This window comes from Egretta garzetta, unplaced genomic scaffold (genome assembly GCF_000687185.1).
Source record: "Egretta garzetta isolate BGI_Z169 unplaced genomic scaffold, ASM68718v1 scaffold465, whole genome shotgun sequence".
NCBI classification, from domain to species: domain Eukaryota; kingdom Metazoa; phylum Chordata; class Aves; order Pelecaniformes; family Ardeidae; genus Egretta; species Egretta garzetta.
This window is the reverse complement of record NW_009259680.1, coordinates 920,816-933,706: the sequence shown is the minus strand read 5'-3', so window position 1 is coordinate 933,706 and position 12,891 is coordinate 920,816. Positions and strand designations below refer to the sequence as shown.

At 42.9% G+C, this 12,891-nt stretch overlaps 1 protein-coding gene across 2 annotated transcripts; it reads left to right on the top strand.

Moving 5' to 3' along the window:
• Positions 1-46: 46 nt before the first annotated feature.
• On the top strand, positions 47-12,160 carry GPR161 (G protein-coupled receptor 161). Of its 2 annotated transcripts, none has more exons than XM_009638529.2 (8): positions 47-308; positions 1,029-1,062; positions 1,165-1,279; positions 1,375-1,786; positions 2,306-3,030; positions 4,553-4,657; positions 7,957-8,076; positions 10,077-12,160. In XM_009638529.2, the coding sequence occupies exons 4-8, from the start codon at positions 1,419-1,421 to the stop codon at positions 10,322-10,324; spliced, it is 1,566 nt and encodes a 521-aa protein (XP_009636824.2). In that variant the 5' UTR covers positions 47-308; positions 1,029-1,062; positions 1,165-1,279; positions 1,375-1,418; the 3' UTR covers positions 10,325-12,160. The 2 variants fall into 2 exon arrangements, with proteins under 2 accessions (XP_009636824.2, XP_035749910.1); XM_035894017.1 differs by having other exon boundaries at positions 7,957-8,088.
• The last annotated feature ends 731 nt before the right edge of the window (positions 12,161-12,891 follow it).

Genomic DNA, 12,891 nt, shown 5'->3' with positions numbered 1-12,891 from the left:
TGCGGGGAGCGGCCGCGGCCCCTCGGGGGTAGCCGCCTCTCCAAAACCTGCAGCAGGCGAAAAGTACGGGAAAGGCGCGCAGAGGTGGTGCGGGCGTCTTCGGGGATAAACTTGAGGAGAAGCACTTTTGCAAACAGTGGGCAGACAGCTTCGCTAGGGAAGAGCCAAGTTACGTTTTGCAAAATGTGGCCCAGTAATGTCTTTAATTGCGCTCTTAGGAAAGCACAGATAAATATGGAATAAACGCTGCTCTCCAGCCTGACGTTCCTGCCTAAGGCCACAGCAGCTGTGCAGATGGAAGCATTTCTGTGAGTATCCCTGGTTGTTTGGGAGCGATGGGCGGGCACAGCCACCGAGTTAGCTGAGATAACTTTCCCCGAGTCCCTAATTTCCAAGAAATGCTAATATCAACTTTATATTAATTGGTGGACTCCTTATAAAGTTTTCTGGTTTGCATTTTGGTGGTGTTTTTTCTTCGGTGTGCTGGCCTGCAGATGGGTGAAGGATTGAATGAAGTAGATAGGAGTGCCTGTTGCAGGGAAAAGGCCACTAAGGAATTGGGAGAGATACCAAGGTTTCACGAAACAAGGTTGTGAGTCAGTGGGATGGGTGCTAATGCTGAGAAGTCAGGGGTTAAAGGCTCTCAAACACTTCTGTAGAGTGGACCTTGGCTTAATGCAAGGAAGTGTCTTTAGAACCTCATGCACAGAAAGCCAGTTCCCCCAGTCCTTTGGTATTGGCAGTGAAGTAGATTCACTGCTGTAGCTAAGGTGATTATGAACATGGAGAAGTGATGTTAGGAGAGTATGTGCAGTGACCCCCGAGTCTTTCACTGTTACTTAGCAACTGCTAAGAAAGAGTCAGCAGGGTATGGCTAGCCAGGCATCCACAGACCACCAGCAAATGCTGCATAGGCAGAAAACAAGGTAACGATCAGGATAAACAGGCAGAATAAAAAAAAAAAAGTTACTTTTTTTAAAGTGAGAGTAACAGAGACTGATAATGACATTCTTGTTGCTTCTTCACAGCCTAGATGAAGGGACTGAGTGAGATGCACAGCTGGTAAGTATGGCTTAGAAACAAGTAAGATCTTTAGAAAATTTTGAAGTGAAATGTGCTAACTTTCTTTCTCATTTCCCCCCTCCACCTCTTTTTGTCTTTCAGACAAGTTTGTTCCCTGTTCTAGGCTTGGCTCTGTCATTGACCTCTCTGGTGTACCCATAGGCAATTTTCCTGCCCCTTCACTTTCCCAGCTAAAATGGTTTCCTGCATCCTACAGGTAAACTTTTAAATGCAGGCAAAAGGGTCTCCAGTCTTTGGGGAGAGTTTGAAGAAATCTTGCCTGAATGTTTCTGAGCGTTGTTCTGCTTCTAGCTGCTCAGCATGTCTTGGGTGCTCCAGCTCTGCACGCTCTGACCATGAGCAGCAATTCCTCCCTCAGCAATGTGAAGGGCCTGAGGAACCTCACCACACAGGAAGACGGGGCGGTCAGAGTAACGGAGTCCATTGCTATAATCGTCATTGCTATTTTCATCTGTTTGGGCAACCTGGTGATTGTTGTCACCCTCTATCGGAAGTCTTACCTTCTCACGTTGAGCAACAAGTTTGTGTTCAGCCTCACCCTCTCCAACTTCCTCCTCTCTGTACTGGTGCTACCTTTCGTTGTCACCAGCTCCATCAGGCGGGAATGGATCTTCGGAGTTGTTTGGTGCAATTTCTCAGCCCTGCTCTACATGCTGATCAGCTCAGCCAGCATGCTTACTCTTGGACTCATAGCTATAGACAGGTAAGCAGCTCTTTTCTAACAAATCATAATAAATTGCCTAGTCATTCCACAGTGTGATTCATTGGCTGTTCATAGAGTTGAGAAGCATTGCAGTTGATAACGTTGCATACCGTTGTAGTGTTATTTTTACATCGGCCCCTTGTGAAATTTTGATACAGAAGAAGGTGATGTCATCAATAATGCAAAATGTGGACATGTATCTCGAGTTTTTTTTAAAGCTATTGATGATATAATAACATACTACTTGAGAAACAAGAAATGGTGACTTAAAATCCCAGATTATACCCTAAGCGTGCACTCACACATAGGGACAGATTTAATAGCTGTGTGTGAACCTTCAGTCAGGTTTTACAATCTTGCCTGCAATGGTATGTATTTTTACATGTAATTATTTTTATAACCAGGGTCCCTGAACCCACTTTGAGGTTTGGAGAACTAGACACCAACATCATTAAAATATGTTCTTTTTTTATTGTACATCTTCCATGCTCCTGTTGACTTTATTTTCTTGTCCACCAGGTACTATGCTGTCCTGTACCCAATGGTTTACCCAATGAAGATAACAGGCAACAGAGCAGTGGTAGCTCTTGTGTATGTGTGGCTACATTCCCTTATCGGCTGCCTCCCTCCCCTTTTTGGCTGGTCATCTTTGGAGTTTGACCAATTCAAGTGGATGTGTGTGGCGGCCTGGCATAAAGAGGCTGGTTACACTGCCTTTTGGCAGATCTGGTGTGCGTTGTTGCCTTTTGTGGTCATGATGATCTGCTATGGATTCATATTCCGTGTGGCAAGGATTAAGGCCCGCAAAATCCACTGCGGTAGTGTCATCATTGTGGAGGAGGACTCCCAGAGGAATGGGAGGAAGAACTCCAGCACCTCAACGTCCTCTTCTGGCAGCCGAAGGAATGCTTTCCAAGGGGTTGTCTACTCAGCCAACCAGTGCAAAGCTTTCATAACCATCTTGGTTGTCATCGGTGCTTTTGTGATTACGTGGGGGCCTTACATGGTAGTAATTACATCAGAGGCGCTTTGGGGAAAAAATAGTATTTCCCCTGCCTTAGAGACATTGGCTACATGGTTGTCCTTTTCCAGTGCCATTTGCCATCCACTAATTTATGGACTGTGGAACAAGACAGTGCGCAAGGAACTACTAGGAATGTGCTTTGGGGATCGGTATTACCGCGAGTCCTTTGTGCAGCGGCATAGGACATCGAGGTTATTCAGCATTTCCAATAGGATCACAGGTAAGATGCGTGGTTGCAAAAGACATTCTTCCTTAATACCAGTAAGAGCCAGGCTTAATGTCTGCGTGTGCTTGGCCCTGTTTCAGGGCTCTGTAAACAGAGTGGGATGTTTCTGGAGGTTTCTGCAGTCTTTTGTTCAGGTTATCATAGACACTTGAAAGGAGAATTTTTATTTTTTTTTTGTGGAAGTTAACATCTTTCTCCTACGCCAGTAAAGTTTTCTCTGCCGGAGAAGACATACTGGTGAGGTTAATAAAAATAATTTATTTTCTTCTCTCTCAAGTGTTTCCTTACATGCTTGCAGTTTTGTGTTACCCAGATTTGAGCACTACCAGTAGTACATTTTGCAGCACTTGTTCTTTGATTCCTGGCTTTATGCTACAGCTCTTTGAGATTCACTGAAGTTACGCTGGTATTACTATTTCTGTAAATTCAGTTTTTAGGCTTAATGGTTGTGAAGAAAAGATGATAAACAAAGTAAAACTATGTAAAATAGTAAAACTATTTGACGTTTTCCCAAATTGGAGGTTGAGAGCTTCAGTTGCTCAGAGTTTGTTTTTTTTTTAAAGTAGCAATGCAACAAAATTTTTATTTTTTTGATAATTTCCCTGGTCCTATTCAGAAGCTTCCAAAAATAGGACATCTTCATGGCATCTCTTGGGACATTTCATGCAGAGGTAGGAACCGAAGTTATTTCATTGGGAAGTTCTAAAATGCAGAAGGAAGGGGCATCCATAATCTTCTCTGCAACCTGGGATTACTGGGAGAGACTCCCATCTAAATGAAAGAGTTCTGCAGCTGCAGCCACGTCACAAGCTGTGGGAGCTTTGGTATATCTGTATCTAGGAGATGCTGTGGATGAATTTGGAACCGAGGTGAGAAGGAAAAGGCAGGAAAGAAATTTCTCTTTCCAAGCCTTAAGAAGCTGATAGCTTCACGTTTATCAGGTGTATTAGCTGGAGGCTGATGGGGGGCGGGGGGGGGGAACCCAACCAAACCCACAAGAAAATCTTGAAGTGGGATCTAAAGACAGCACCTCTGTAAAAATCCTAGAATCTCCTCCCTTCTTGTTTTGGGGATTTGAAAGAAGGCAGGCATCTCAGTGCCCCAGCCTTGCTCATGAGTGTCCTGCCACACTAATGGCCTGTCACAGCTGCTAGTGGTTACCAGTTTATTCTCTATCTAGAAGGTGTCTGGCAAATATCCCCATCTCTCTGAGTGTGTATGCTCCATGTTCAGCCTGTCTGGCTGATAAAACACATGTAATTGCAAAAATAATTGGAGGGAGATGGTGCAGGTGGAAAGGAGACTTGCCTTATGGAAAGACTCCAAGGATACCTGAGAGCTGCTGACTGGGTTTCTAAGATGGGAAGTCCAGGTGCTATGCACTTTGGATCAGCAAGGTAAGTTTTATACATAGAATAATAAATAAGGCAGTAGAGTGGGTGTTACTGGAAGAGGTATTTACTGTGGCAGACCCCTTAAACATTCATTGTGTAACAAGAACAAAACTCTCTTGCAGATTTGGGACTATCTCCTCATCTCACTGCCCTCATGGCAGGGGGGCGGCCATTAGGAAACAGCAGCAGCACAGGAGACACAGGTTTCAGCTGCTCACAGGATTCGGGTAACTAGAAGTCTCTTCATCTCTTTTCTTGGGCAGAAGGTTGCACTTGCAGCTTGGCAGAACTCTCTGGGTGTTGTGGTTTAACCCCAGCCGGCAACCACGCACCACATAGCTGCTCTCTCACTCCCCCCACAGTGGGATGGGGCAGAGAATCGGAAGGATAAAAGTGAGAAAACTCGTGGTTTGAGATAAAGACAGTTTAACAGGTAAAACAAAAGCTGCGCACGCAAGCAAAGCAAAACAAGGAATTCACTCCCTGCTTCCTGTGGGCAGGCAGGTGTTCAGCCATCTCCAGGAAAGCAGGGCTCCATCACGTGGGACGGTGACTTGGGAAGGCAAATGCCATCACTCTGAATGCCCCCCCGCCTTCCTTCTTCCCCCAGCTTTATATGCTGAGCATGTCATATGCTATTGAATATCCCTGGGGTCAGTTGGGGTCAGCTGTACTGTCTGTGTCCCCTCCCAACTTCTTGTGCATCCCCCACCTGCTCACTGGTGGGGTGGTGTGAGAACAGAGGAGGCCTTGACTCTGTAAGCCCTGCTCAGCAGTAACGAAAACATCCCTGTGTTACCAACACTGTTTCCAGCACAAATCCAAAACATAGCCCCATACTAGCTACTGTGAAGAAAATTAACTCTACCCCAGCCAAAACCATTGTACTGGCATAGTCTGTATTTACTCACACAGTGTCTCTTGGTGGATGGATGACATGAAACATCTGTTCCAGCTATTGAAACAAAACTGCTGCAGTTGCTTTTTTCCTTTCTTGCTCTCAATATATTTACTTGCAAAATACCATTTAAGGAATGATGACCCTCCCTTGATAATGGGTCCTGGGAATGGGACTCACTGCTTTTGTGTCCTTCTCCTTTAGTTTCTATTGAAGAAGGGTCTTTCCCTGTATCCATAAGAACAGAGCAACAAAGTGCTGTGGAGAACGTGCGTCTTTGTTTCCTAGTTTGTAAGAGACCTTGTTGTGTTCATCCTGCAGTGTAAACCTGAAATCATCCTAAGTGTTTATGATATGATTGTGTCACTGCTTAAGATCTCTCAGTTGAAGGTGGTTTGGAAAAGGGAAAAAGAGTTCTGCCAGTAATTTTCTACCCAGAACTGTAGCTAGATTTTTCTGGCAGTTAATTCAGGTACCACTCCTTAACTGCAGTAGTTATTTTAAAGATTATTTCTGCTCTAGAGACACCAGAGGGTGATATTCTAATGTTTGCTTGGTGTTAGAGGTTTGTTCCTTACTTCTGTAAAGGAAGTCTATAGAGCTAGGATTTATTTTGGTAGTTGTTTTACGCTGGTAGTTTTATGCCTGTTGTGGGTATTCTGCAGCTGTATGTGATAAAGAAGAATAGCATCCTGGGAAGCCTGCCTCAGTTAGGAGGATGTTGTGTTATCATTTTTTGAGGAATGGTACTGAGCAGTTGAAATGAATGAACCCATACCAAATGCTGTTAGAACTGCCGCTGTTTGTTATGGAGGGGATACAGTCCATAGACTGGCAATGGATATACAGTGATCCACCATGAAATACTATTTCACATGGATGCCTTTACTGTGAGGGACTAAAGAGGAGAAAGAAGTCTTGAACCCCTCTTAATGCTGCCTGTGCAGTACATGATCCTATGGCCTGCGATGCAGTTGTACCTTTATCTGCCCTGGCAAACAGAAGCTGGGCTTTTCACATTGTGAAAAACAGATGAAGTAGTAGGTGAGGAAAAAGATCCAAGTGGTGCCAGCTGTACACAAAATATGAAGTGAGATCTGAGTCCCAGTTGCTAGAAATACTGCCTTAAGGTCAATTATTCCAAGGACAAAGAGCCACCCTGTGAGAATAAGAGGCTAGTCTCTTCACTAGCCTCATCTGAAAAAAATGCATTGAACTAGTGTATTTGAAAACACATGTTAAAATTCTGCTCCGTGGAAGAAAGCATTATTTCTTTCTTCCTAGTGCCGCCCTTCCGTTGCACACTACGTTTCTGAGGAGGATCCAGTACCCTTGGAGATCAGTAAGAGTCTACTGCTTTCAAACCCAGATGATCCACAGAACAGCACAGAAAGTCGTTAGCTTATTTGGGACTGTGTATTAGGGCAGCAGCTCGTTCTCTTTCTTGTGTGCTGTAGGGAGATGCATGATGTAACACACAAGTTTAGCCTTACAAAGTTTATCACTTTGCTACATCACAATGAATTGTCAGCGAAGACTAGACCTATGGAGCAGTGTGTTGTCTAGAGGTACACCCCCAGTGATGTCTTTCACTTTCTGTAAAATGAGTGCTGGAACACCTCCTTACCGCAAAAAGAATAAATTCGGGGATCAAAAGCAGTCAAGTGAAGAGGGATGTGAAGCCACAATCTGGAGGAATTAAAAAACCTGCAAAGGCTCTTTGTCTTTGGCCTGTTGTCACATCACAGAAGTAAAAAGGGCTGATAATCAAAGTGTCATACATCAGGTGTGTGCAGGCTGTGTCTTCCAACAGCGCCTTCCCTGAGGACTGCTTGCTCAGCACTATCCTAGCATCTCTTCAAAACGTTTGCTCCACTTCTCTCTTACACAGCAGAGACCAGCATTGCAAGGAAGGCCTAGGCTGCAGTCCTGCCCTTTGTGTGAAAGCATTGCAGAGATGCCAAGATGAATTTCCTTGTGCTTGTAAACTGTTTTATATTGGAAAGGTGCAAAACAAATGCAGGGAGGTGAAATAAAAAAATTGCTGCTAAACTGAAAAAATTACTCATCAGACCAAAATCATTCCTAACCAGCAAGGGACTTTTCCCCATTAAAATACATTTCAAGAAAGTCAAAATACAGGTTATTAGAGAGAAATGAAATTGAATAGAAAAATTCTCCAGTTCAGATTTCCATGTGGGTTTGATTACAAGCATGACATTTGGCAGCTATGGTTGTCTGCCTCTCAGGTAGCTGTTGTTAGCTTCTTGTCTACATCAGGAGACGGGGGAAGTTGCCCTCAACTTCACCCTTTATTTACTGAAGGTAAGGTTTCACTTTTGTCTGTTGTCCTATTGACATTATAAGCTCTGCAGGTGAGTGTTTCGGACCTGCCTGAGGTTTTAGATGGCTAATGGGAAAAGATTTCCAAATCCTTTCAATGAAAACTCTAACCTCTTTCTTTTTTCTGTGCAGTGTTAATTCAAGCTGAAATTTTCTCACAAAAGCTAGGTTTAGACATCTTTTGAAGGAACTGCTATAGAATGAAATCTTTTTACCACCACTTAAATACTGTATCCCAGCATTAGTCTGTTTTGCTTGAGAACTCTTGCTTTTTTTTTTTTTCAGGAACAGATGTAATGCTTCTTGAAGATTATAGCTCAGATGGCCCTCATGCCCCACAGTGTGTCTGTCCTCCTCGAAGGAGGAGTTCAGTGACGTTTGAAGATGAAGTAGAGCAAATTAAAGGTGGGTTTAGGGGTAAGTACAGAAATGCTCAAAACTAACTATATTGCCTGCTCAGGAAGCCTCCCAGGACCTCCAGAATTGCCTTAAAACATACCTGACCACTGTTCACCTTGACATACCTAACCATTTGTGCAGGTATAACAGAATGTAAGATCGGATCTTTCTTCCAGTTCTCAAGTAGCAACAGGTGAGGACAAGAGTCAGAAGCTGGGATTCCCTGCATACACATCATTTATGTTGCGCAGCGGTATCCCCTGCAGCTCCACTCATCTGGTGGCTGTTGCAGTCTGTTTTCTGTTTCTCAAGGAATGCCCTTTCCTGCCCTCGTACTTTGATTCCATTGCCCCAATGTTTCTCACTTGCTGCCTCCTTTGCTGCCAACTTTGTCATTCACAGACTGGAAATTCTTTCATTTACAGACTTTAATGATTTGAATATAATTTCATTCTGTTTCACTTTTTTTTTATTTAACTTTTACTTTATTTACTTTACTGAGTAAGTTTCTCAGCAGATATGGGTGAAAATAGATGAACCACGTGCACTTTTTCAGTCAACTCACTTGTTAATTCTGTGCTAGCAAAGTGTTGCTGCGATCATCTGTAAAATACGTTTTGGCAAAGTTAGTTTAATTTAAGCTGATAGTTAATAATATGGACTGGAAGACTTGATAATAACAACTGAATTTAGTAGACAATAAATGATTGTGGAAATGAGCAGGATGCCTTTAAGAATGAAGTAATAATAAAACCTGACTGATTTTTATGATTCTGAAGTAATGAGAAGACTCTTTCTGTGAAACTTCCTTTTCAAACATCTTGGCAAAATTCACTCTTGCCCTGTTCCCAGCATGAGCTGATTCCTTCCTTGCACAAATACATTGCCATACGTTTCTTGTTATCTTCCTAAGTGATTATGTAGGGACAGGCATTTTTTTTTTTTTTATGCAGCTCAGTGAAAGAGGGATGTCTCAGTGCAAAAGTTCCCCACAGGTTTAGCTGTTTTTCCTGGTATGTCTTGGGGTTTTCAGGATCTCTGGGACTCTAAATTATTTCAGCAGCTTCATTGAAGGATTACATTTAGGATGAACACGTGTGTTGCCCAATGTGTCTGTGGGTAGAGATGCTACAAAAGCAACTACATCAACACTGAAGAGCAGGTGTATCCAAGGTAATAAAACGTTAGGAAGAAGTATGCTACTGTCTGCAACGGCAGTCTTCAACCTCTCCTGGCATGGAGAGCTCTACAACTTCCCCGCTGGCAGTGGGTCCCACAGTGTGGCTGGAACCAATTTAAGCATGAGGACAGCAGACTGCTGATTTTAATCACTGCTTGGAAGAAGCCCTTGGAATTTGGGGACTGTTAATCCGTAAACACAAAGACTGTGTTTGCCGGGCTTAAAACATGTTACAAAATAGCTCTTAAATTCCACCATTCATGTCAGTGAAGTGCAAGATCTTAGTCAAAATGCACTGAGAATCCCTGTAAGGCTGTAAGTCATGCTTACAGCAGAGGAAGTACAAATTGAGGGTTCTATTCCTGTCTTCTGCATGAATTCTTGCCTGATGCCAGACAATTCCCATTGTCCCTAATTCTGGACTCCTAGGTAGTAAGCAGAAACCAGGCTGTTGACTTCAGTTGGGTACAAATTCAGACCAATAAAATCCTGTATGCATAGGTTGAGATTCAGAAAATCATTCCACATGCAATTTAATTCAAAGTTAAACATATGTGTATAAGCACTTTGCTTCATTTTTTTTTTTTTTTTTTTTTTTTTTTACTTGAGGCAGTTTTTCTCTGCTTGACTTACTGAGGTCATTCTGAAGCTTTGTGTTCATAGAATGGTTTAGGAACCCTGGGTGTCATTGGTAAATGCATTCTGTAAGGTTATTTTGCAGAGCGCATGATCATACCTTTACAAAAGGATCAAGCATTTGTGCAGCCATACTGATCAACTGTTAATTTTCTGATATGTTGCCCTTTTTTTTTTTTCTTTTTTTCAGAAGCTGCGAAGAATTCTGTTCTTCATGTAAAAGCTGAAGTCCATAAATCTCTGGACAGTTATGCATCCAGTTTAGCAAGAGCCATTGAAGCTGATGTGAAAATCAGTTTGTTTGGGGAAGATGCTTTACCAGGAGTTCTGTTCCCTGTGCGGACTCTTCCTGGAAGCAGTATAAACACACGGCGTGGTGTCAGGCCCCATGCTAGCCAAAGACTTCAGTTGCAGAGCATCGATGAAGGGAGTATTTGACAGGAGCACTGGAGTAAGAAAACAGAACGAAACCACTAAGCGGGACCTACTACAGCTGTTACTGTTTTCACAGAACCAGGATACCTTGCTGAGATGTTCTCAGTGTTTTTTTCAACACTTGAAAACCAGCTGAATTCTGGTACTTGCATCAGCATTTTACAGCAGTATTTGTTTACTGGTTAGGGTGCTATTGACTCTTTTGTGCCATGTCTTAAATCTATTGCACTGCATAGCAGTGCAGGGTTTGGTTTCATCAACCAGATCATTAGTCTGTCAAATCTTGGGTTCATCATTGGCCAAAGCTGATACAGGAATGAAAAAGGAAAAACATTTGCAGTGTTCAGTTCATTATTGCATTGATCCTTTTCTGACCACCAGAATAACCAGCTTATACTTGATAGCTGGAATCTCTGGTGGGAGCTTGTGCGTTGCATACTACATACAGCCTTACTGTCACAGACTCCCAGATGATGGAGCATGGACTTCATTAAGGGACAGAACCTGAACTTTTCAGAGAGCTCATGCAGATTATGGTCCTACTTACCCTTGCTAGCAGATATTTCTGGCTGCTCAGCCACCAGAATGCTAGATCTGAAGCTGGATTGCACATTGCTTCTGTGTTATGACACACCAGCATCTCTAGGTGTAAGGGGTGGAAGCTGTGCTGGAAATATCAGAGATGGTCTTTGAGGAAATCATCAATGCAGAGTTCTTAGTTTCTCTGAGAACTCCAGTTTACTTCCCTGGTTTTCCTTTTACTGCAAGGGCACGCTCTACAGCTGTGGTAATCTAGACAGACTATAAGGTATTACCACTTTATATTCAGGATTCATCTTTTCTAGAGTGAAAGGTTCTGAGGTTGTTGGGAGTTTTGTTTTGGTGGGTTTTTTTTTTAATCACGAGGGAATGTATTTAAGCAATAGTTACCTCAGTGCATACATTTCTTGGAGTATTAACTCATTAATCTCTAAAATAAGAACATTTGGCACTTACATTGCACTTCTCATGTTCTTAAGCGCTGTCCAGACGTTACCTTATTAGGCCTTTGTGAGAGGGTCGATCAGCCCTGCTTGCCAAAGCAGGGGAATTTGGCAACAGCCAAGCTGCTGGTAATGAAAGAAGCTGCAAAGGTGGAAAGGTTTGTTAAAAAAAGAGGGATGGAGTGGATCATAGGAGAACCTTTCTGTGCCTTCCTGGGCTGGCCCCTTCCTCCCTTTGTGGGGGTTACAGCCCTGCCTTACTGCTTATTTCAAAGAGAGGGAGACAAGTGAGTAGGATAATTTCTTGGGGGTGGGTGTCAGTAGCAAGTTGACTTAATGACCAAGGATTTGCATTTGTTTACTCTGTGTCTGCTTCCCCCTGTGCCTCCACCTTTCCCCAGAAGTCGTTTGTGTGAGTTTTTGCTGCAGATTGTTTGGAAATAGGGGGGAGGATGCTTCAATCTGGGCAAAAACTGGCTGTGCGCTTGTTAAATTATGGCTGTGTGTGAGACTTACTCGGAGGCATAAAAGCAAACTGATTTTGAGGCAGAGCCTCAGTCCAGTACTGTATTTAGACATCCTATTTGTGTTCCCAACTCAGAAATATATTTCAGCACAAGCTTATGTCCATCTCTGGACAAAGCAGCTTGACTTGAGGAACTAGCCTGAATCCCATTTTACATTCTCATGTAGGATTTAACTGTGTGCTTAAAATCCAGTACATGGTTTGCTGATTAAGAACAGGCTGTTAAAGCAAGAACACGTAAACACAGGTAAAATGGCTCCTTGCCATAATACAGGAATGAAGCTACTAGTGAGGTCCTCACCCCTGTATTTTTTGCTTCTAGTGTGTTAGATAAATTGGCACCTGTGCACACTTACTAAAAAATAAACTAAAAGTCCCAGTATTTGCCAGAAAATGCCCCGCACTGAGGTCATTATTGCTGTCATTAATGTTACAGTCGCTCATAGTATTCACCTCTCCTTAAGGTATGCACTTGCCTCAGGTGGCTTGAAGTATTTTATCCGCATCCCTTTTATTCCGTATTCCTGCTTCAGAACAAGCTGAGCGAAGTTGTTGCTGAATGTGGAAAGGGCAGATGTGAGTATGAATGCATTGTGGTGGGTGCTGGCCAAAAACGGCGTTGTGTTTAGGAGGAAAAATTCCAAGGTGCATGTGAGAGCACAAAAATGTTAGTATTGTGTTAAAAAGCACGTTTTTCACACAGGTACTGAGCCAAATTCAGCCTTCGGGGAGGTTCTTGGAGTTGCATCAGTTTACACGGGGACTGAATTTGGTGGTCAGTGTTAATTTCACTAATCTGTTATTTAGCGTAAATGTTGTTCATGTTTCTGCTAAACGGATTATAACCTTTCTGTAATTCTGTTATTACCAGAGTCGTTATCCCACTTGAATTGTCATTAACAAAATACACACATTTTGTAAAACTGTATTCCCTGTCTTAAATACAAAAGAAGGGGGGGCGGTGGGGAACCCAACCCCTCAAAAAAACCTTATTTCCAGCTTCTCGTGGTCCATGGTGCTTGTTTAGACTACTGACATTTGAACTCAGATTTATTTTTAAA